Source organism: Thamnophis sirtalis, unplaced genomic scaffold, assembly GCF_051295495.1.
Source record: "Thamnophis sirtalis isolate CommonGarterSnake01/CBP01778 unplaced genomic scaffold, rThaSir2_p1.2 scaffold_4, whole genome shotgun sequence".
In the NCBI taxonomy this organism is placed as follows: domain Eukaryota; kingdom Metazoa; phylum Chordata; class Lepidosauria; order Squamata; family Natricidae; genus Thamnophis; species Thamnophis sirtalis.
Window position 1 is genome coordinate 53637734 of NW_028261384.1, and position 24185 is coordinate 53661918.

The 24185-nt window shown below is 41.5% G+C and overlaps 1 protein-coding gene across 1 annotated transcript in view; it reads left to right on the forward strand.

Moving 5' to 3' along the window:
- Positions 1-24185, forward strand: part of LOC106546748 (collagen alpha-6(VI) chain) — a 104203-nt gene that overhangs the window by 14943 nt on the left and 65075 nt on the right. The window contains exons 8-13 of the mRNA XM_087714385.1: positions 7986-8564; positions 13712-14272; positions 15712-16064; positions 17032-17110; positions 19159-19304; positions 19648-19740. Of these exons, the coding sequence (XP_087570511.1) occupies positions 7986-8564; positions 13712-14272; positions 15712-16064; positions 17032-17110; positions 19159-19304; positions 19648-19740 (1811 nt within the window). The remainder of the gene's footprint in view (positions 1-7985; positions 8565-13711; positions 14273-15711; positions 16065-17031; positions 17111-19158; positions 19305-19647; positions 19741-24185) is intronic.

Consider the following 24185-nt stretch of genomic DNA (forward strand, 5'->3'; position numbering starts at 1 on the left):
TGGCTCCTCGTTCAAACCCGGAGGTATAAATGTTTGGCGCGAACCACGCCACGTTGAATCGTAGTCACTCTGTTCTCAATAAAGGTTGCTGTTTGCATACCCGTTTGTCGCGTCCTTCCCTTCGCTCCAAGATGCAAAACTGGCGACGAAGGTGGGATCCCGATTCCCGCAACCACGGAGAAGAACAAGCCAGCTGCCACCGCGTCTGAACCAGCACGAACGCTATCCTCAGGCTGAGAACTCCGGCAGCGAACGCAAAATTTTCTCCGCCCTTTTCCTCCCCCTCTCTGGCTCCACACCACGATGGCATCATCGCTTCCTCCTTTCGCGCCATTCGGATCCGCCGGAGAATCATGGGACGGCTTCATGGAGCGTTTCGAGTGCTACTTAATCGCATCGAAGAACCAGGCACAGACCGACGAGGAGAAATGCAGCTTCTTCTTGTCCTGCTGTGAGCCTTCCATGTTCGCCTCTGCGAGAGCCCTGGCCACCCCGAGGCCAGCCTACAAACTTGGGTGGGACGAGCTGATGTCCAGGCTGAGGAACCACTACGCTCCCTCACCCTCTCTGATCGCGCGCCGCTTCACCTTCCGCCGCCGAGTGCAGAAGCCCAACGAATCCATCAGCCAGTTTCTAGAGGCTTTGCGCACAGTGGCCGCCCAGTGCGATTTTGCAGACCTGGAGGAGAACCTCGTGGAGCAGTTTGTATGCGGGGTCCGCGACGTGCATTTGCACAGCCGCATGCTCCGGAACCACAAAATCACCTTAATGCAAGCCGTGGAGACCGCGCGAGCAGCGGAGCTCTCCGAACAATCCACGGCCGACATCGAACGCCTCCAGCTGAGAACCCCCGCGCAAACCGCCGCGGGGCCTTCCACCCAGACGAACCTCGTCGACGACCTCTCTCCTGCTGAAGACGAGGAGGAGGAAACCGTCGGACAAATGAGGACGCAGCCGAAGCGGAGGCCACACCAGCAACCACCGACGCCCGCTCAGCCAGCCTCGAACGCACCTTGCCGCGGATGCGGCGGCCGCCACAGCCGCGCATCCTGCCCGTTCCGTTCCGCCGTCTGCCGCCGCTGCCGAGGAGAAGGACACCTCGCCAGGGTCTGCCGGGCTCTCGTGCCAGCCCCCTCGTTCATGCAGCCCAGCGACCAGCGCCAGGCACCGCAACGCCGCCAACAGCCACGTCCTGCGAGGTGAGCTGAGGACTGCCACTCAACCTACCAGCCCTCCAGCGCCGACTGCGTGGTCTACCAGGCTTCCCACGTTCCCGCCGGCGATCGCAAAATCAGCACCGCCGTCCGACTCGAAGGTCAGCTTTGTCGAATGGAGGTGGACTCCGGGTCTTCCCGTTCTCTCCTATCTTGGGCCCTGTTTTCCCGCCTTTGCCCCGGGGTTCCCCAGAGCCGTTTGCGCCCCGTCGGGGTCTCCCTCCTAGACTACCAGGGAAATGGGATTCCCACGGCAGGAATATTCCACATCCAGGTGGAATACGGAGACTTTAAGGGGAAACTCCCAGTTCTAATCGTCAGGAACGATCTGCCCGCTCTCCTTGGGTTGGATTGGTTTCCCGCTTTGGGCCTCACCATAGAGGGGGTGCACAGGGTAGTCCCCCTCACCGTAGATAGCGTTCTAGATGAGTTCGCAGATGTGTTCGATGGGAAATTGGGCTGTTATAAGGGCACCCCCATTTCCCTCTGCCTCGATCCCCAGGTCGCTCCCATTAGGCTGAAGGCACGCAGGGTCCCCTTCGCATTGAGAGCAAAGGTAGACGCTGAACTTGATAAGCTTATAGAGCAGGGGGTAATCGAGCCCGTAGATCACGCCCGTTGGGAAACCCCCATAGTCCTCCCGGTCAAACCCGACGGATCGGTGAGAATATGTGCCGACTATAAGTCGACCATCAATTTGGCCCTGCAGGCAAATCCATATCCGGTTCCCGTAGTGCAACACCTACTCCACTCCTTAGGGCAGGGCCGCATTTTCGCCAAGCTAGATATGGCACAGGCCTACCAGCAGCTTCCCGTAGACGACGATGCGGCTACAGCCCAGACCATCGTCACCCACCGCGGGGCCTTCCGTTGCCGCCGCCTCCAATTCGGCGTTTCGGTTGCCCCGGGGATTTTTCAGAGCCTCATGGAGCGGTTGCTCCACGGGCTCCCAGGCGTCGTTCCCTACTTCGACGACGTCCTGGTCGCAGCCCCCAGCCACTCGGAACTCCTGAAAATACTGCGGGAGGTCCTCACACGTTTTAGGGAGGCAGGACTGAAACTAAAGCGCAGCAAATGCGAAATTGCTGTTCCCAAAGTAGAATTCTTGGGGTTCCTCATTGATGCCCAAGGCATCCACCCCACTCCTTCCAAAGTCGCCGCCATCAAAAACGCACCCGCACCCACCTCTAGGGCGGAATTGCAGGCGTTCCTGGGGCTTTTAAACTTCTACGCCCCTTTTATTCCCCACAAGGCGTCGCTAGCTGAGCCGCTACACCGACTGCTTGACCGGTCAGCGGCCTGGCAATGGGGTAGCCGTGAAGCGCACGCGTTCGCGGCTATAAAAGACATTCTGACCTCGTCGGCAGTCCTAATTCAATACAGCGATAGGATGCCCCTAGTTCTGACTTGCGACGCCTCTCCCTATGGTATAGGGGCGGTCCTGAGCCATGCCCTCCCGAACGGCTCAGAGGCCCCCATAGCTTTCTATTCCCGGACACTCTCCTCCACGGAGCGGAACTACAGCCAAATCGATAAAGAAGCCCTGGCTGCAGTGTCCGGCATTAAGCGGTTCCATGACTACCTCTATGGTAGGAATTTCACCCTTGTCACGGATCACAAGCCGCTCCTGGGGCTACTGGCAGGCGACAAGCCAACCCCCCCATTTTGTCTCCCCGCATGACACGCTGGAGGGAGTTCCTAACGGCGTATTCGTATACGCTGTTATACCGTCCGGGTAAGCAGCTAGGGCACGCAGACGCCCTGAGCCATTGCCCTTTGCCAGAGACGGACACAGCCCACGTGCCCGCGCTCTCTATTTTGTCCATCGCCGAATCCGACCTCCCCGTCTCTGCCGCGGACGTCGCAGCTTGCACAAAGGCTGACCCCGTCCTATCCCAAGTAGCTTCATGGGTTTTGAGGGGTTGGCCCACGGAAAAGGTAGCGGAAGGATTCCGACCATTTAAAGCACGACAAGCCGAACTCGCCCTTCACGGGGGTTGTCTTGTCTGGGGGGATAGGGTAGTGATCCCCACAGCCCTGCGGGCACGAATCCTGCCCGCACTCCACAAAAACCACCCAGGCATAGCGCGAATGAAAGCCTTAGCCCGTAGCTATGTGTGGTGGCCCTTGCTAGATTCGGAAATTGCAGAGTACGTAGGCCGATGCAGGATCTGCCAAAACTCTAGGCCGAATCCCCCCACAGCCGCCCCTCGTGAGTGGGAAATCCCTAGAGGCCCATGGTCCCGTTTACACATTGACTTTGCCGGCCCCTTCCACGGCCGAAACTTCATGATAGTAGTCGATGCTTACTCCAAGTGGGTGGAGCTGGTAATCATGACCTCCACCACAGCAGAGAGTACAGTGAGGGCCCTTCGTAAGATGTTCGCCACCCATGGGTTACCGGATGTGATAGTCTCAGACAATGGGCCCCAGTTTACCTCCACCACGTTCCAAGAATTCCTGGCCGAACAAGGAATCAGACACGCAGCCACAGCCCCTTATCACCCAGCTAGCAACGGCCGGGCGGAGCGCGCAGTTCGCTCAGCCAAAGAAGCCTTGGGCCGCATGGACCAGGGCGACTGGCAAGAAAGAGTGGCAGCTTACCTCTTGAGCCAGCACTCCATACCCTGCCCAACGACTAATAAAAGTCCCGCGGAGCTCTTGATGGGTAGGAGATTGCGAACCCCCCTAGACAGGCTCCATCCACTTTACGCAGGGGATCTGCCGAGCAACCTGGGGGTCGGGACGAGAACGTCACCGTCCCACCTACTTACAAGACTATGTTTGCCCTTCCTAGGGAACTCTTTGACTAGGGGGGGAGGGGTGTTGAATACTAGCGCGGGAAATACAAGCGCGGGAAGAAGGACTCCCTTCCTGATTGGTTCCCGGGCGGAGCCGGTTCAATCCTCGCCCTGATAGGTCGAGCTACTCGACGCCCCATTGGCTCCTCGTTCAAACCCGGAGGTATAAATGTTTGGCGCGAACCACGCCACGTTGAATCGTAGTCACTCTGTTCTCAATAAAGGTTGCTGTTTGCATACCCGTTTGTCGCGTCCTTCCCTTCGCTCCAAGATGCAAAAATCAGGATCTTGGCTAGTGAAAGAACTGTGCAATGAAAAGGACATTTCGGAATATAGGAGTTCTGGGTCGGGAATCTCCCTGCAGCCTGGCACGTGCTTTTGCCCTGAGACTAAGTAAGGGGGGTTGTGAAGAGGGCTGTGAACAAGCCCGGTTGTTCAAGGAGGCAGCCTTACTGGGGTGTATATTTTGGGCTTCCCTTTCACCATTCAGGCACCACCGTGAGGACCGTTAATCCAAATGGAAGGGATCCCCACCCCATGGGCTATTCCTGGTTGAGCACAATGACAGTGGCGGCCATTCAGCAGCTGCACATGTCTTTCCCTCCTCGCTTAAGAGAAGAAGCGAGCCAACTGCCACTCCTTGGGGGAAGCAGCTCCATGTCACCGCTGGTCAGAGGGAAGGGGAAAAAATAAAGTGCAAGGAGAGATGTTTAGTGTTGCCCTGCTGCAGAAGGGGTAGAGAAAAGCAGATTTGAGATTGATAAAAAGTCTTACCCTTTAGGAAGATCGAGCTCATCCGGAGTTTTGGAAAGCCCACAGCACAGTGCAGCAGCTTCTCCCTGCCCCCCATCTTTCCCCCAGCCTTTATAATCATAGCACAACCCCCCCCCCCCGAATGAAAATCATCCTGCATCAGCAATTTAGGGAGCCTGCCTTTAACCCTTTGCTCAAGGTTGAGCCTTCCAAGTCCAGGTGGTCGAGGACATTCACCATGTGACAAATGGAAGTTCTCTAGGTCAGGTAGAAGTTCCTTTTTAGCTGCAGCTTGGGATCGGCCTATTTTTCACCTCCCAACCCCCCTCCCCAACGCTTCATGTTTTTGTCCTCCCTGGTCCCCAGGAGCACTTTGCATGCCTCCCAAACTTTCTGCATGCCCCATTTTTCACAAAAAATAGGGCATGGAGAGGATTTGGGAAGCTTGTGGAATGCTCCTGGGGGCCTGGGAGGGCAAAAACTTTTTTAAAAATTTACCTCTTCAAAATCTTGGTGTGTCTTATACTCCGGTGTGTCTTATAGTCCAAAAAATACACTACCCAAAGGAAAGGAGTTTGGGTAGAACCATGGTGGGGCAAAGATTAGAATGCAGAACTGCAGGCTACTTCTGCCGACTGCAGATTGCCAGCAATTTGGCAGTTCAATTTTCACCAGCTCAGGTTTGATTCAGCCTTCCATCCTTCCAAGGTCAGTAAAATGACCCAAATTGTTAAGGGCACTAGGCTGACTCTGTATATGGGTTAGAGTGGCTGTAAAGCAATGTGAAGTGATATATAAGTCTAATTGTTATTGCTATTCATGAAGACTATTGCAGCAGTTTCAAGAATCCAAAGCTGGCATGCCAGCTGCATATTTGGGCTAAAAAAAATCAATGACAACAATGCTGACCACTGTGAATATACAGTTTCTGCCAATTTCCAGGGGCAAACCAATATGTATGCTGAATTATCCAAAGTTGGGCTGATCAAATACTAGGACTTTGCTAGGCTGAAAGCAAATAATTTGATTATGTCTAATTTGTAACCAAATCCTGATATTAACTACTTTTGTTTTTCTCTCTCCATTAAGTATATAAGTGGAACATTATTTTATTGATTCATATTGATTCTCATATCCTAGCATGTTTTTCATGTTATTATTTACTGGATTTAAATATCAGTATGTCAATTGTTTTAAAATTTCAATATATTTTTGAATATTGAATTATTCATATATTTGTTCATTTAGGAATACCAATATTTATCTGTATGGTACAATTTTAAAGGATAAATATATATTTCTTTACCCTCTCTCCTGTAAATTTATTGTTTAAAAAACCCAAAATCATAATTAAAAATGATTCAATTAAAAATAATTTAAAAATTAATAATCATAGTAATTACTTTTCGGAGTATAAGATGCACCATTTTCCCTCAAAAAGAGGCTGAAAATCTGGGTGCATCTTATACACTGAATACAGCATTCTTTTGCCTCCCAAAACCACACCCCTTCATCAAAATGGTTGTGCATAACTTGTAGGAGGCGTTCAGAGAGCTCCTTGGGGTTGGGGAGGGTAGACATGAGCAAAAAATGGGCTGGTTTTTGTTCATTTTTGCCCCCCCCCCCAATCAGGAACACGCCATTATTGCATAAATACCAAGAGTGGATGGAACAAGTCTACATCTCCTTGCTACTTTCATTACCTGGGATTGCAAAGCAATGCTTAAAATCTGATGGATGATGTCTTGTGCCACAAATTAATCTTAATGAGCATCTTGTTCATTATTCTAACAAACTTAACATTATTCATTATGCTCTGTCCTGGGATTGATTTAATCTGCCATATGCTAACCTTTACCTTTCTTGCATCCATCCATTGTTGGATTCCTACCGGTTCGGACTGGTTCGGCGAAACAGGCAGTGGTTTGGCCACCTGGGTTGCTGGAACAGGCAGCGACCCAGGCCTGCCATGCCCCTGAACCAGTTCTCCAGGCTGTGCCATAGGTGCCACCATATTGTTTTTCACTTCTGAGCATGTTCAGAGCAATATTAATTGCACTGTGCATTAATGCAGCCCATACACAAGCAAACCGGCAGTAGTGCCTGCCAGAACCCACCACTGAATCCATCTAATAAATATCTAATTTATGCTGCTTTCTCCAATGGCTTTCACAAGCCATTCCCTCTCCATATTAGACAGTTTATCCACCATTTGATAATTATCATGCAGTATTGCAGTCTCCAAGTAAAGAGGTAAAGACAACTTTTATTTACCTTCTCTTTGGATTAGATTGTGAATCAATAATTAGAAGAACAGATTCAGCCAGATATGAATGTACATGGAACCAAAACTTCTATTAAGAATGCTTAGGGGCTCACAGTATTTGACAAATTCAAAAAAGGCCATAATATATTAATCAATTTAAAATGAACACTACTTTAACCTTTTGGAAAATTATAGTTTAAAAATGGATTAAAACAAATCCTGCTTAATATTTCAGGGAGCAAATTTATATTTTTTAATATGGCAAGGGAGAGAAGTTAGCCTTGTCTTCTTCTTAAGAAAAAGCAATAATAGGGCAAAAGAACTGGATTAGGGAACAATGTAGCAGCTGGTACAAGCTTTCCTATTACTTAATCTCAGCAATGTACTTTGTGCTCATAATAGCAGATGCTGTTGAAAACTTCTTTGCAGTGATCTTGTAATACAAATGTTCATGCCATTCTTATAGTGGCATTTAATTTTTAAACTGTATCAAAAATTGATTGATAAACATAACAATATAACAGAATTTTCCAATTATCCCTAGTCTAGATACCATTTTCTTAAAAAATAGAATTGAAGAAAATATGATTAAAGTATTGCTGCAGATTGTGCACATTCATTCCAATAATAAGGAAATAACTTTTTCAAAGCTATTTCAAATCAAATACCCATACTATCAGTGAGAAAATTTCAGATGATAGTTATCTTAACCATTTCAGTAAAAATGCATGTAGAACTGCTTGTTAACTTTAATTATAAAACAATTAGATTCATTTTCAAATAAATGAAACATTAGCACATCAGCAAGGTAACCTATTTATAATAAATATAGCATTAATGAAAATTCATACACTTTTTATTTGTAAAGGAATATGAATGTAGGCATAAAGATATATGACAATATAAATACTTTGTAAATGATACCTTTATCTTTTCTTGTTTTCTTTCCAGCGTGCCAAAGGATAACCCGTTTAGATCTGGTTTTTGTAATTGATAGTTCTAGCAGTATTGGTGAAACTAACTATGCTCTCATAAGTAACTTCATAATTGGCATTGTAAATAAGTCTGTTGTAGGTAAAGAACATGTTCAGTTTGGAGCAGTAAAGTATTCCGATAATCCAGAAATTATGTTCAAGCTGAATACTTACAGTAAAAGATCAGATATCATTAAATTTATTCAGGACAACAACACACTTTTAGAGGGACGTACATATACAGCAAAGGCTCTTCAGTTCTCAAAAGATCTTTTAACTAAAGAGAATGGCAGCCGCATACACCATGGTGTCCCTCAAGTTCTTATGGTCATAACTGATGGAGTATCTCATGATAAGGCAATTCTGAATAGCACTTCAAATGAACTCAGAAAGAAAGGAACTATTATTTATGCCATTGGAATAAAAGACGCAAATCCTGAGGAACTTGCAATCATGGCTGGATCAGAAGACTATTGGTTCTACATGCCATCATTTGAGGGACTAGAAAAAATAACCACGAACCTGTCAAATCAATTGTGCACTGATTCAAAACCAGGTAATATATTACCTATTTTTTCCTACTATATGTGATGCTTTTCCACCAAGAATAAGTGATTAATTTAATTTAAATAATTTAATTAGCTGCCCATCTTGAAACTCTGAGTGGCTTAAAACCAATAAAACAGTATAAAAGTATGTAAACCGTATGTAAACCAACACAATAAAAATAAAAACAGAAAAATCTGGCACTGTGACCTTACTTTTTTAATGCACCCACATTCTCATTCTATCTGGCCTCACCCTATCCCATTGCCTAGAAAAAGAGCCAGGATTTATGTGCTCTCTGGAAAGATAGAGGGATAGTGCATGTTGGATCTCGAAGTGGGGGGATGTTCTATGGGGCAGGCCTGCAGTAGAAAAGGCATGTTTCCAAGTTCCCATAAGATATCAGTATTTAAAGGAAGGGATCTACCCATTCTGGTGGATTGGGTAGAGAAAGGCAGTCCTGCCGATTCCACGTAGGACTTTTAAAGTAATAAGTAGCACTGACTTGTACCCAGAAGAAAAATGGGAGGCATTGCATCTTATAGGTGAATCTAGGAACACACAACACTCCATGTATCCCTACCTTCTGGACAAATTGTAACTTCCACGTCATATTCAATGGCAGTGGTATGTAGTGCATTAGATTTCTATATTTATCCATAAAATTAATGGCTGACAGCAGACAAATGGGGCCTTAAACTTTTTAAAAAAAATATTTTTAGTTGACATTTTCCAAACATTAAAATCACAATTATACTTTTACAACTTTCTGTTATCAGTATTTCTTTTTTCTGGTTTCCAGTTTTCCATTTTCCATTCTATTATATATATTCTTCTTTGTTTCATACTTTCTCATTTTTACAATATATACATTTATATACAATATTTCCATCTCTATTGCTTTCTAAGTATATGCCATCTCTTTTCATTGTGTTTACTATGTGTTCCTTATGCATTGATTTTACATCTCTTTTCAAGCCAATTATACCACCTGTTTCATATTTTGTAGTACGCTGTTTTCCTCTCTATCTCTTAGTTCCATTGTTAGTTTGTCCATTTTTCATCTTGCTAGCACCTTTTTTATGATTTCTGCATTTGAGGGAATGATTTTTTGTTTCCAACTTTGGGCATATGAGATTCTGGTAGCAGTAATTATATGAAGCATTATATATTGGATATCCTTACTATTACTATTTTTTAATCCTAGAAGAAACAGCTCAGGATTCATGTCAATTTCTTGTTCTATTATTTCTTCTAACTATTTTTGAATTTTTGTTCAGAATTCTTTGGCTTTCTGACATGTCCACCACATATGGTAGAAGGTCCCCTGTTGGTGGTTACATTTCCAATTGGAGATCTATTTGGGAACATTTTGGTCAATCTTGTTGGGGGTAAATGCCACCTATTTTGTAATGTTTTCCTTATGGATGCTGCAATTGTCAATTTGTAATTTTTTCCCCATAATTTTTCCACAGTGCTCCAATTCAATATTGTACCCGAAGTTTTTAGCCCAAATTATCAATGTTTCATTCACGGTTTCCTCCTCCATTTTGAATTTTAAGAGACAATTGTATGTTTTTGTAATCATTTTTTCTTCTATTCCTGTTACTATTTTGTCCAATTCTTGTTGTTCATTTTGAAATCCGTACTGTTCTAAATCCTTTTTGTATCTTGTTTGAATTTGTAGATTTAGCCACAAGCCTAATTCAATTCCCTGTAATTTTAACTCCTGGTTTGTTTTAAGTTTTCCTTGCCCATCCAATAACTCCTTTTATGTCAATATCCTGTTCAAATCTATTACTTTGGGGTAGATAATTGCTTCCATGGTTGATATCCATCTGGGAATTTTTGTGTAGAAGTTTCTTTTGATTTTCATCCATATTTCTAATAAGGCTCCTCTTACCTGATGTCTCTGGAAGTATTTATGGGCTTTACTCTTTCTCTCCCAGATAAAAGGCAAGCAAGCCCAGCTGTAAATTATGGCCCCCTATCATCGATATTTTTTTATTTTGGAATACTAGCCATTCTTTGAACCATGTTACCGCTGCTGCCTGATAGTAAAACTCCAATCTAGGAGGCCAAGTCCTCCTTTGATTCCAGAGTCCTGTAGCAATTTTAATTTGATCCTAGCTTTGTTCCCCAGCCAAATAAATTTTGAAATTATTTTATTTAGTTCCACAAAAAAAAAAATCCCTAATTTTACTGGTACAGTTTGGAATAGAAATATTTTTTTTTGGTAGGATATTCATTTTTATGATCACAATTCTTCCAATCAGCGATAATTGTAATTTAGCCCAATTTTTCAAGTTCTTTCGTATTTGTTGTAGTAATTTTGAATAATTGTCTTCTTTTATAGTAGAACATTCAGCCATTAGCCAGATTCCACATATTTTACCTTTTTAACTTTTTGCATTTCCAATACTCTCTAATTCCTCATTTTGCCTTTGTAAGATTTTTAGTAATTATCTTAATTTTATTTTTATTTATTTTTAAGCCTGCAACTTTACCGAATTCATCTACTTCCTGAATTAATATTTCCCTGTTTCAAGGGAGTCTTCTATTACAAAAACCATATCATCCGTAAATGCCAGAGTTTTGTATTCTTCCTTTTTAATTTTTAACCCTTTTATTTCCTCTTTTTCTCTAATCTGTGTTAATTAAACCTCCAATGAGAGGATAAACAGAAGAGGTGATAGTGGGCATCCTTATCTGACCCCTTTATTTATAGTGACTTTCTCTGTTAGATCTTCATTCACCATTATTTTAGTTGTCTCTAAATTTATAATGGCCTATTCCATTTCTTTGTTTATCACCATCATTTTACTTTCTGTTTTATCTTTTCTGTTTGTTCCATTCTAGCTTCCACTATTTTTATTTTTTGTTCATTTTGTGTTATTTTTTCCTGCATTGCACCAATTTTATCATCTAGTTTGCATACCTCCCCCATATCACTCTTAAGTTCTTCATGATTTTTTTTCATTACCTCCTGCATCTTCATCGTTGTCTCCTGAATTAATGTTAGGGTTGATTGCATGCTCTGTAGATTTATATTGGAGCCTGACTTCTCACCTCCTAACATGCTTTCCACTGAACATGGTCTTGATGGGGATGCTATTGTCACAGTTGTCTCCCCTCTATTTTGGTAACTGTGGTGGTTGTACTCGTCATTTTAATGTTTTTTAAAAAGTTTTTCCACAGTACCATATATCCCCATTTTCCCCCTTTATCTGCCTTTCTTTTTTGTCTCTACCTCACTTCCTCAAAATTCTTCTACCTACTTTACTATTATTATTGACCACAATATAGAACACCCTACATTATAATACAATCAATACCCTATTTATACAATTGATCAATACAATTAATAATCTAATAATAATTTAATGATGGTCTAACAGTTCTGACTACTAACATGAACACTGACACTAATCTTAATTTAATTGTTATTTAATGATAAGAAATATAAAAGCTATAGATATTGCATTTACTATGAATAATACTTATAATATAATACTTATATCCCAAGTTTAAGACTTTAAGTCTTCATGTAAAAATATAAATATAAATAAATATATGTATTTTTTACTTAATTATTAAATTACATTATAAAATATCTAGGATATATAAATATACTATATAAATATGCTATATAAGTCTTTATAAGTTTGCTTTCACATACGTATATGTCCACTGGGTATTATCTATATATGAGAATATATATGTCAGAAAGTATAAAATATTAAAGGTGTTTAAGATATTCTATATAAAGTTCCAAGTCTAGTTTTAAATGAACAGCTATACAGTAACTAATATCTATACAGGATTTTATATAATTGTATCAGGTTAGTTAGATTGCACAGATTTCCGGAAACTTGGAAAGTTCTTTTTCCTTATTCTTACTGTTGCATCAGCTTCTCCTCCCTTAATGTCCAGGATGTTGCCTATTTAGGAAAGTCACTATCACAGTTCTCTCACTTCCCCTGCCAGATCAAATCCCCACAGTCTTCTTCTCAGGTAGAAGCTTCTTATAGTTGGTTCTTTCCTTTCCTTGCAATCCGCAAAGTTTAGTCCCAGTCTAATCACAATCTCAGCTTGTGTTCCTTCTGCCTGTGGTAATTCTCCAGCAAGCTCAAGCCATCAGTACGCTTCCCCATTCCTTCTCTGTATGTTAACTCTGTCTTCTCAAGGCTCTGCTCCCACTGCTAAAGTGCTGCTTTTTTTCTGCCTTGGAGACTCACTCACCCTCCAAGCTATAGGTTCACACTTCCTGGAAGTCACACCAGTACTTCATTCCAACTCCTCAAACTCCATTGATACTTTCAGCTGTTTCCCTCTTCTTGCTTCCTATCTATATTTAAAGGGGTGTCATGCCTCCGGATCCAGCCATAAAGGCCAGTCTCTCCCATGCCGGATTTGAGAGATTTCTTCTACTATTGGGATTGGGGATTGCATCTCTACCTGTTATCCTCCAAGCTTCCGCTCTCTGTTGCTAGTCCCTCCTAGACCAAGCTCTTCCTTTGCAAGCCTCTGGGCATGGAAAATCGGGCAGAAAGAACAGAGCCTTGTTCTTCTGCTCTGTGCCGACATGACTCCACCCCAGAAGTCCGGGGCCTTAAACTTAAAGACTATTGAAATAAAGGAAATTCAAATGTTCCCATAATTATCAAAGGCATGTAACAGTTTGACATCTGCTTTATCCTATTGTCATATATTACTATACAATATGTTGATCTCATCTATATTTTACTTACTTGAAGATCAGGACAATAGGAAGCTTGCAAACTTTTCCTTCTTCTCAAAAAAGGGGGGAAATGAATCTTTGGCAATGAAAAATGTAGTCCTAATTCAGATAGATGAATTACATAGTTAGTTTCAAGTAAATGAAACACAAGAGGGACAGCTATATACTGATTATAAAACATAATAATATATGCTAGATAAACCTAAGAAAAAGCAAATGGAGCTGCCACAGCATGAATAAAATCCTGCAGGCTTACAGATTTTTAAGGTGATCCACTGGCTGGCCTCGTTTTTAAATAACAGACTTGTGCAAATTGGAATTCATATTCTCTCTAACCTGTTCTGTGTGGTTCCCATTTCTCTTTTGGTGCAATACTAAAAAACTATATCATGTTTTTTATTGGATTCCTTTTGCAGAATGTGATATTGAAGCAGAACTTGTTATCCTAACTGATTCCAGAAGTATCCCTGACAAAGAACTGAAAGCTGTGAAGGATTTTGTGATAAATTTGCTTAAGTCAATTATAAATAAAGACAATATTATAGTTGGGATGGCCCAATTCAGAAATACACTTCAAGAAGTATTCCAGCTTGGTGCTTATCAAAATCTACCAGAATTATATAGTAAAATCACTAATATGTCACTGATTACAGGGGGCTCCACATTGATTGGACATGCCCTCAAAGAAGTCAAAACCTTTTTCAAAACCAGCAAACAAAGAGTAGCTCGAAATGTTAACCAAAAGTTGCTCATATTTACTGATGGAAGATCAGATGATGAGTTTTCTCAAGCAGCAAACGATCTGAGAGATGAAGGTGTGGAAATCCATGCAGTTGCAGTAGGAAATGTGATGGATTCAAAACTTCTGCAGATTACGAGTCTCCCAAGCAGAAAACATAAGGTTGATGATTACAGTGATCTAAAAACACTTGTAAATCATGTAAAGAAGGAAATTTGTGAAGAGACTACTGAAGCAAGTAAGTTTCTTTCAGTTAAAATAAATGTTTGGTTACTTGCTTAATAATAGATTTTAGTTGCTAGTATTTGTTTCTTGTCAAATAACATCTCTTTTGTTATTTGGTTTGTTGGACAAAATCTAGAAATTTATTTGATTAAACATCTGCCTGCAAAAAGGACCTTGTCCTTTTCTAATTTTCTTTTCAAAACATTCTAGGCTGCAGAGTGAAAGAATGAATAAGGCAAAAAGATCTTGTTAAGCATAAGTAAACATTTCATTAAGCACCCATAAACATTTCTAATGTTTAATGTAATTAGGTAGATCAGATCATCGGTGGTTTTTTTTTCAGTGTTTTAGTGAATCTATTATTTATACTCTAATCATTTTTCCTATTACGGTCAAGGTAATTATATTCCATTGTTTGATTCTGGCATGTGATTTGAGAATGCTTTAAAGCTAATAGATAGGGATAAATTTTAAAACCACCTTACTAAGTAAAAATAACCATGCCAGCATTAAACTAAAGTAAAATTCACAAACTATTGAGAAATTAGTTGTGAAATATAAATAAGGACAAAATTCTATTAAAAATATTTAAGTAAAAGTTGAGCATGGTTGCTTGGAACCTCTGATCTTGGTTTTTTCTTGCAGATATTTCACTATTAAACTCAATAACATCATTAGCATTGGTAATGTTATCCAGTTTGGTAATGAAATATCTGCAAGAAAACAACCAATCTCAAAGAGTACCAAGAACCCCATAGTTCAATCCTGAAGTACAAATCTTCCCTTCTATCAGTTAGATATTTCAGAAAAGACTTCATTCCTCTGATAACAAATACAAGGAACTTTGTGGATTAGATTATAAAGTTTAGATAATTATTTCTTATTATTTCTTTAGATCTGTTTTTGACCATACTTATTAACCAAGTTCTACAAATCCACTGTTTTTAATTACTCTCAAAAATGTACTTGTATGATTCACATATAATTATCAGCTGAATGTGTTTAACTATAACATTTATAGAGTACTTATGAGTTGCATGAGTTGCTTATGTGACCATAGGGGTTACTTGCAATTTATACTACTATAACCTAATATTAATTTTATATGTATAGTTTAAGGAAAGGAGGGAGGTCAGATGGTATCAAATGTTTCTGTTACAGTAGTGTACTGTAGCTCAATTCAAAGCATCGCATTTGGTTTACCTTTTTATACTGTTTCAATATAAAGATGGCCAAAATCTTTTAAGTCATGGTATGTTTAATGTAGCTACATGTAGCTGGCTATGTACAACCTGTCCACAGATACTTATCTAGATTACCCCTCAAGAAATGAGAAGAAATCAATTCTATTACAGTGTTAAATATTGTCACAATTTGTTTGAATTTAACTGCAAATATGGTTGACTTTTTTTTTAATTTTCTGATGTTTTGCCTTTGTATTCATCTAAACAGCATGTTTTGTAGATATTATTATTGGATTTGATATATCATCTCAGAAGCCAGGAAACAATTTATTCAATAACCAACAACATTTGGAGATTCATCTTCCTGATATTGTAAAATACCTAACATCTTTAAGCAGCACAAGTTGCTCTAAGGGTAAAAAAGTACAATTCAGTGTGACTATTTCAGTAGAAAATACAAATGAACCTTTCTGGACACAATTCCATCATGTTCATGACCCAAATATAATAACAAAACTTAGAAACACTGTGGTCAACAGACCATCTCATCTCAACATCAACTTCTTGGATGCTATTTGGAATTTAGTTAAAAATGAGATTGACATAAAAAATCGAAACACGGTAATTTATTTTCATCTTAATAGTTTTTATTAAAATACTGCATTATATCAGATACCAATTTATTATTTAAATTGGTATAATTTAAGTTTCCTTAAATAATAATATTGCACTTCCTTAAAATTGCATTGCATGAATCAAAGTAGAGGAATTATAATCATTTTGATATATTGTATATTAAATTTTGTGTTTGGAATGATCCTTGAGCTAGTCATTTGCATTAAAACATTTTGAGAAAATTGGAACATTTATATAATAGCCTTTCATAATTTCAGTTTATGTTTTACAGGATGAATGAAATTATATAAATTTTTTGTTGTTTTCTGCAAACTTTACTATTGTGAAACAATGAAGAGTTAAACCGATATATATTTCAAGGTTGAATCTGAGTCAGTTACTGGGACAATAGATCTAGTCTAATCTAATCTCTAGTCCTGGTGACCAACCCAGAGTTGATTTGCAACATTATTCTTTGACATGTATGTTTGCCTTCATTCATGAGAATATATATATATTTGTACCATCAATGTTAAAAATGCAAGAAACCCCCATTGGCTGAAAATATTATATGTCAATCAATTTTCTTGAACAATCCCTAAATTAAAGATTTTGCTCATATTTCATCTCCATTTTTAATTAATTCAAAGACTACTTATGGCTATTTCAAACAATATATCTCTCTTTAAGATTATAAATGGCTTTATATACTCTCAACTGGTGCATTGGTTTGATAATAATTTCTTCTTATGTATTATGCTTTTTCTATTTCCAATATTTTATTTAAATAATTTTCAACAGAAGAAATGCATCTTCTTGTAATCTTTGTCAATGATGGTTTATTTAAGTGCATAATTTCTCTTTAAAGCTCATCATATTATTTGATGAATGAATCTGTATTATACTATATAGTTCTTGTTTTGGTTCCCTTGGTGTATGTCCCTATTTTAATCTCATTGTCCTTTTTTTTTAGGTTTTACTTATTTTCTCAGATGGCTTGGATGATAATATAATAGCACTTAGACAAAAATCTGAACAGCTTAGAATACAAGGTAATCAGCAAATCAAATGTAATACTTTAGCTCAAACAGATGATTTACATTATTATTTCAAAAAGTCTTTTTTGTTGGAATTCATGGTTGCAAGTTCTCATCTGCCCTTCCTTGCTTAATCTAAAAATAACCTTATCTAGAAAATATTTTATTGAATAGAAATATTCAATAAAAAAGTTGAAAGAAGAAATTGTTTCACATTTAAAGGCAAGAGGTGAAGTGGTTATTTAGTAATTAAAAATGGAACAAATTCTAATAAAGGATTTTCATCTTATGAATAGCATTGCAAAATATCTTACTCTTGTACTATCTATTTATAAAAAATGTTACAATTTCAACACAATTTCTACCATATTAGAAGGATTCAACAACTGCAGTTATCCAGTCTGCGTCCATGTCATATCATATGCCATGTTTCCTTGAAAATAAGACCCAGTCTTATTTTCTTTTGGGCTTGAAAATAAGCACAGGCTTAATTTTTTTTGGGGGGGGGAGGGGAAGGTCTTTTTTTTTTAAGTACAAGAGGTAGTGAGCATTGAGGGAGGTGATGCTACCATTGGCCCTGCCCTGTCTGTCCCACTGTCTGCTTGCCTGTGGCTGCAACGGGCCAAGCTCTCAGCATGCCTCGGCCTCCACCCACCCTGCCTGCTGACCCAGCTGCTGCTGGGACACTTCTTGCCTAAAGTGGGCACCATGCTAGCTACCAATGGTTGTCCATGCTGCTGCTAGCCTCATGAGGGCTCTTTGCCCTCCTGATGGCTGAGGCCTGCCGAGAGCTTGGCCCTGATTTAGGTGGTGGGCACACAGACAGTGGGATAGAAGGACATAGCCAGTGGTAACTGCCCAAACACTTTTTGCCCAGAGGGAGATGAAGCTTTGTCTATTTGCAAATGAGATGCTTTGAAATAGAGCTAATTGCTCTGTTTCAAACCATCCCTTTGCAAGCACATGAAGCTTTGAGTCTCCATCATTTCTCTGTCTGGATGAAAAGTGTTTGTTCACCTATGGGGTGATTTGCTCCATTCCCAAACACCCCATAGGCAACTATTTTTTGCCTGGATAGAGAAATGATGGAGACTCAAAGCGGCATGTGCTTGCAAAGGGATGGTATGAAACAGAGTGATTAGCATCCCCTTTGCAAGCATACAAAGCTTCATCTCCCTCTGGGTGAAAAGTGCACAGCAGAGACAGGCAGAGGTGGTCCCAACATGTCACCCACTCCATCCCACCATCTCTCAGCTTGCCTGCAGCCATACCTAGCAGGCACTCATGGAGGACATCAGGACTACTTGCCTCCCCATCCCTCATGCCTCTACCTCCACCTGCTGCTGATGCCACCATTCAAACTTCACGCGAGCCTCCCATGAGTCAGGCAGTCATGCAGCATGTCCAGATTGCCTGTCTTCTCCCCCACCCTGCCTCTGCCTCCATGCTCAAACTTACAGAAATTTATACTGTGCCCAGGGGCCAGCAGGCTGCAATTGCTGCCGGACACCATTGAGCCCCACGTGCTCACCACCTCTTGTGCTGGCCATGCCCATCCCCCATGCTTATTTTCAGGTAGGGCTTATATTAGGCCCAACCTAAAAAATCAGGCTAGTGCTTGTTTTCTGAGTGGGTCTTATTTTCAGGAAAACATGGGTAGATTTAAATGCATTCACTCCATTTATTATTATTCTTTTTAAACAAATATCCGCCAGGATATGAATTTTGGATGCAGCCATCCATGTGCTCCTAGACAATTTTCTATATATTTACCCTCTTTAAAGTTACAATTATGCACATCTAAAAAATTAGACCCATTGCTATATCAACACAGGGGGGAAAAGACAGCAAATTCTTATTCCAGATTATGAGTGGGCAAGTGTAGCTATCTGAATTATTCTGCTATCTTTATATTTGGTATAAGTGCCCAACTGTTCCCAGGAATATGTAAAAAGGAATAATTTATAATAACCAAACAAGCAAATATTAAATATTGATAAAATTTAATCAATATCAAATTATAATAATATCAAATTATTGATAATAATCACTGTTTCAAATAGGACTAGATGGACTAATAACAGTTGCTTTGGAAGGAGCCAAATATATTGATCAACTTCAGCATATTGAATTTGGAAAGGGATTTGGATATAACACTCAATTATTTATTGACACAGAAAATGTTGCTAAGAGGCTCTTTCAGTATGTGGTAAGTTCATAAGATAAAACCAATATATTAGATTTTGAGACTTAAAGGAGCCTTTTTATGCCTGAGTAGCATAATATAATATAAGAGGCATCCACAGAAGAGAGCAAGGGAGAGCAATTGACAAAGGCAACTTTGCCTTTGCAAAACTGCAAATACTGCAACTTTTGAATGTGACATGAAATTGCCTACATGTATAGGTGAACGTTGCTTTTGTCATTTTGATAAAAGTCTTGGATACTGCAGACATCTCTAAGAATTAATATAAATGTGACAATAATAATACTCATATAATTATAACTAACCAAATTTTCAAAGGATAAAATAATAATTTCTTCTCTTCAAGGACCAAATTGCTGAGCGAAAATGCTGCTGCATATTTTGTAGGTGTGAGGGAGAAGAAGGACCCCGTGGAGAAAGACGAGAAAAGGGGCACAAGGTAAATATATTATGCATCATTTAATTCTGATCGCAGTGTCATAGAGACTTGAACTGAAAACTTTACTTCAATTAGAAATTTAAGATTGTAGAAAATTAATAGTCTAGGCAAAAATAAAAATAATAAAAAGAGTATAACAATAGGACTATTGTAATAGTACTACAGTTTTATTATTGGTTTTTAGTTTATAAACAATACATTTCTTCACATTTATTTCTTCATAAAAAAACAAATATACAAGAGTGTTAATGGTAATGTAAAAAAAATCAAGATTATGTCTGCAACTATGCAATCAAAGCCCCACACCTTTTCACATGTGGAGGCCATCTTCATTTTTTTTACCATCCTGCTTGACTCTGTATCCACCCATGCTGTTCACAACCAGACAACTGAAACAAGGAGGGATGTGTGTAGGTTTGGTATGCAAAGGAAGCTTGGGAGGGAATTGTGGAATGCAAGAGCTGACTGACACCTGGCATCATCCTAGTGCCCAAGGTCAAAAGATGAGAAAGCCCCAAACTCCAGACTGTTTCCCAAAACAAATTGGCTGAAATTGATTGGTGGACAATGTACAATGGGTGGCCCAGAGGAAGAAAGAGGATTTTATCTATGCAACTTTTTTGTGTGGAAACTCCAGACCTTGCGTTTTTTTCCTCTGTGCCCATGTGGACTTATCAATAAAATTATACTCTTGGTAAAATAATGTCCCAGGAGTTCCTTTTGCTGCATATGCCAATGGGATGGTCGACATTTACTCCCTTTCAGACACCCCTGCAAATTAATTAAGAGAAGCCAGAGTTAATTTATACTACAGTTGTAACTGTATGTGAGAAAGACGTTGAGAGACAAAGAGATGCTGCCTTGGGAATAAATCAGATAAGAGAAAGAGTAATCTGCAACTGCATAGTTTGTGAACTGAGAGAATCAAAAGAGAACATCCCTAAATTCTCATGCTGTAAAAATGACTATGGAAGAATTATACTTGAAGACTTGCAAGATTCTGTTGAAGCAGCTTTACAATAACATAGAATTAGCTCATCTTGTCATGTTTCCTGTTTGGTCTACCTGATAAAGCTGATGTCAGACTACCTATACTTAAATTATATTATTATTGCTTCAAAATAAATAAACAAATAAATAAATATTATTATTTATTAAATTAGATTGTTTATTTCTAGGTTTGTTCCATAACTTTGTCTATAAATAATAGTTAAAGTTTCACATTACTTGGTGTATGGAACCATTTGTGAGATGATTCATAGAACAATGCAATACTTATCTGAAAATCAGTTAAAGGCCTTGGTCTAGATGCTATTATTCATACAGTACAGTGGAAATTGCCAATAAAGGAACTATATGATACTAGAAATTCTTGATAATTAAGCAGGAATTTCTACCCACAGAAATGTCCTTTTTATGTTTTTCCACTTCAAAGATATCTGGAATTGGTCAGACCATACTGAAAAACATCTAGATGCAGACACTTGTTAAGTCTAACATGCATTTGTTTCTTTAAGTTAACAATAATAAATAAATGTCTCACGCCTTTAAGGCCATCCCATTTTTTATCCAAAAATACTCAAGAAACATTCAGATAAACCTTCAGATATAATAAAACAATTTCAACTGGAAAATTGTTGGAGAATTGGAAAATATGGTGCATCTCATGTTATTTCAAGAAATAGAGAAAATGAGGGATTGCAATGAAGTGATTTCCATAGTTGAGGAACTATAAAAGAAAAGATACCTGCTTCTCAGATATTTAACAATGGAGTTCTATAAATGGCAATGGCTTCATAACAGGCCCTTCAACATTTATTTTTTGTGTGTCCTTGAGTGAGCACTGATTCCTGGCCACTGCCTGGGGAAGTCTCTGTAGTTTTCTTGGCAAAATTTCAGAAATGGTTTGCCCTTGCTTCTCTTTCTTATGGCTGCAAGGGAGTGACTTGCCCAACGCCACCCAGCTCATTTCATGCCGACAGCAGAATTAGAACTCATGGTCTCCCAGTTTCTAACTTGGTGCTATAATAGGGTGACCAGACGTCCCGCATCTGGCGGGACAGGAATGCGTTTTCATAATTTTTCCCGCGTCCCGGGCCGTTCTCAAAATCCCCCGCTTTATTTTGGCTCTCGCTGGCTCCCCTGCCCATCAGCTGCCGCTAGCTCGCTCGTTCCATTCCCCCATCTATTCTATTCTACACTAAAAATCTAAGCCAGCCCAGCCTGCCGCTCACTGATTGGCCTGGACTCCAGCCAATCAGTGAGCTGGCTGGGATGGAAAACTTTAAGCACGCGGCATCCCAGCCAGCTCACTGATTGGCTGGAGTCCGCTTAAGCATGCCGCGCAAGTCTCCATTTCATTTCGCCTTCGCCGTTTGCTTTTGCTGCTTCACTGGTGAGTAACCGGTGGGAATCGGGAGGCTTTGCCACTTCGGGTAGGCGGCGGTGGCCTTTAGCAAGGGAAGGCCTTCCCTAGGGAGTCTGGCTTTCCCCCCCACCCCACCTCCTCCACTAGCCTTTGTCCCTCCACAGTAGGGTGGCTGGGGGGAGGAGATGGCCCTCCTCTCCTTCTCCCCCTTTGTGGAGTTGGGTGGGCAGGCCATCTCCTCCCCCCAGCCACCCTATTGTGGAGGGATAAAGGCTAGTGGAGGAGGTAGGGCGGGGGGGGGAAGCCAGACCGCGGTGGCTACTGCCTCCCTACCCTGAGAGAGAAACCTGGGAGAAGATGTGAGGAGGGGAAATTCGCATGGGGCGGGCTGTAAGAGGGAGGGAGGGAGTCTGGATTGCTGCAAAGCGAGTGAGCGGGCGGATGGCAGTGAGCGGGATCGCCACCCGGGAGCCGCCAGAAGCCTTCCCCCCTTTCCTTCCCTCAGCTGCGAAAAGGATGAGTGGGGGGCAAAGCCTGTGCTGGGAAGATGGCTGCCTGAGCTTTTCGCTCCGGCTGAGAAGAGCGTTCAAACTGTCCCGAATTGAACTCCCCCGCTGTTTACCAGACTTAAACAGTGAGGGGGCTAAGAGAGGAGCTTGAGCTGAGCCCGGGGTGGTAAACGAATTTGGAAAACGTTACCCGGAGGCTTAGCCGAAGGCTCTAGAACGGACTTCAGCGCTCCGGTTTTTCGGCGTTTTCGGCGTCCTCAGATGTTTGCGAACGACCTCGGCTTATTGGGCGTCTTTCCTCCCCCCCTCACACGGACGGCTAGCCCCAGGCGTGAAGCGAGTGGAACCGAATGGAATCGAGCTGAGTTTGGGTGTTCCCTGCTTTTTTAAGGTGGAGCGTGCTCGGGGCTTAAGGTGGAGAGTGCTCGGAGTGCTTGGGGTGTGTGAGGTGATATTGCTTTCGAACTGTTTGTGTTTAAAGGCGCTAAAGACTCCAAAGACGCTGAAGACGCTGAAGCCAGCATTGTGGAAATTAATGTGGCTCAGCTGACTGGGAGACCTTGCCGGAGGTGTCATCTGCTTACTGGGACTCTAAGACCAGCTGGGAGCATCGTGATTGATGTGAGCGGCACCTGAAAGATCATTATAGCCCAGCTGCTGGGGGGGGGGTTTCCCCTCCTTTGACTGCTACAACTATCGTGGCTACCTGAGAGCGCCGTGGCTGTCAGGAACGCTGAAGCCTTTCTGTGTGAGCTGCTGAGAACTAAGCCTTCTGTGTGAGCTGCTGAGAACTAAGCCTTTCCATGTGAGCTGCTGAGAACTGCTAGAACTATTGAGGCCACTTGTGAACGTTGTGGCCGTTTGATAACGCTATTGTTTCTGGATGCTGTGGAGTTTGTGGGCTTTATCATCTTGCGAACCTTGTTGGGCCACCTGTGGTGAGAGGCGGGCAGTGACCCCCCGACCACCGGGGCCGAAGACACCTGCTGGAACCTGGAAGAACAGGCTGAAAACCGTCTGGCTGCCGTGGAAGCGGCTATCGATGACCGCTGGGGGGGCAACCCCCCCAGGATTGCCTGATGCCTCCTCTGCTGTTTGTGCCGCTGTAGGGTCAGGCTAGGGACAGGGTAGGGCTAGGTTAGACTTTAGGGTGGGTTAGTTTAAAATATAGTTAGGATAAGATTAGGATTAGGGCAAGGGAGGGGGTGGGGTTGCTAGCCTGATGGCCTACCGATGGGCTGCTTCCATGGGTAGTGTCACGGTACAGCCGGGAGTGGGGTTCCCCCCCCTTTTACCATGGGGTTAACCCTGGCTCCCGGGTGTTCTTTGCCTGCGATGGGAGGGAGTGCTACTGGCCACCATCTCCTGCGGCTGGCCCTACAACTTTCGCCATTACTCTTTATTACCCGCAGCCCACTTGACTTCCAGGCCTGCCTGGTTTCGCTCTGGACTATTGTGAACTACTATTCTATGCCCCACTATCCTTGGACTTTGGATATCTGTTCTTCGGGAGGCTTGGACATTATCCCCCGGCCTCCTTGGACTATACAATTGGCTGGACTGCGCAG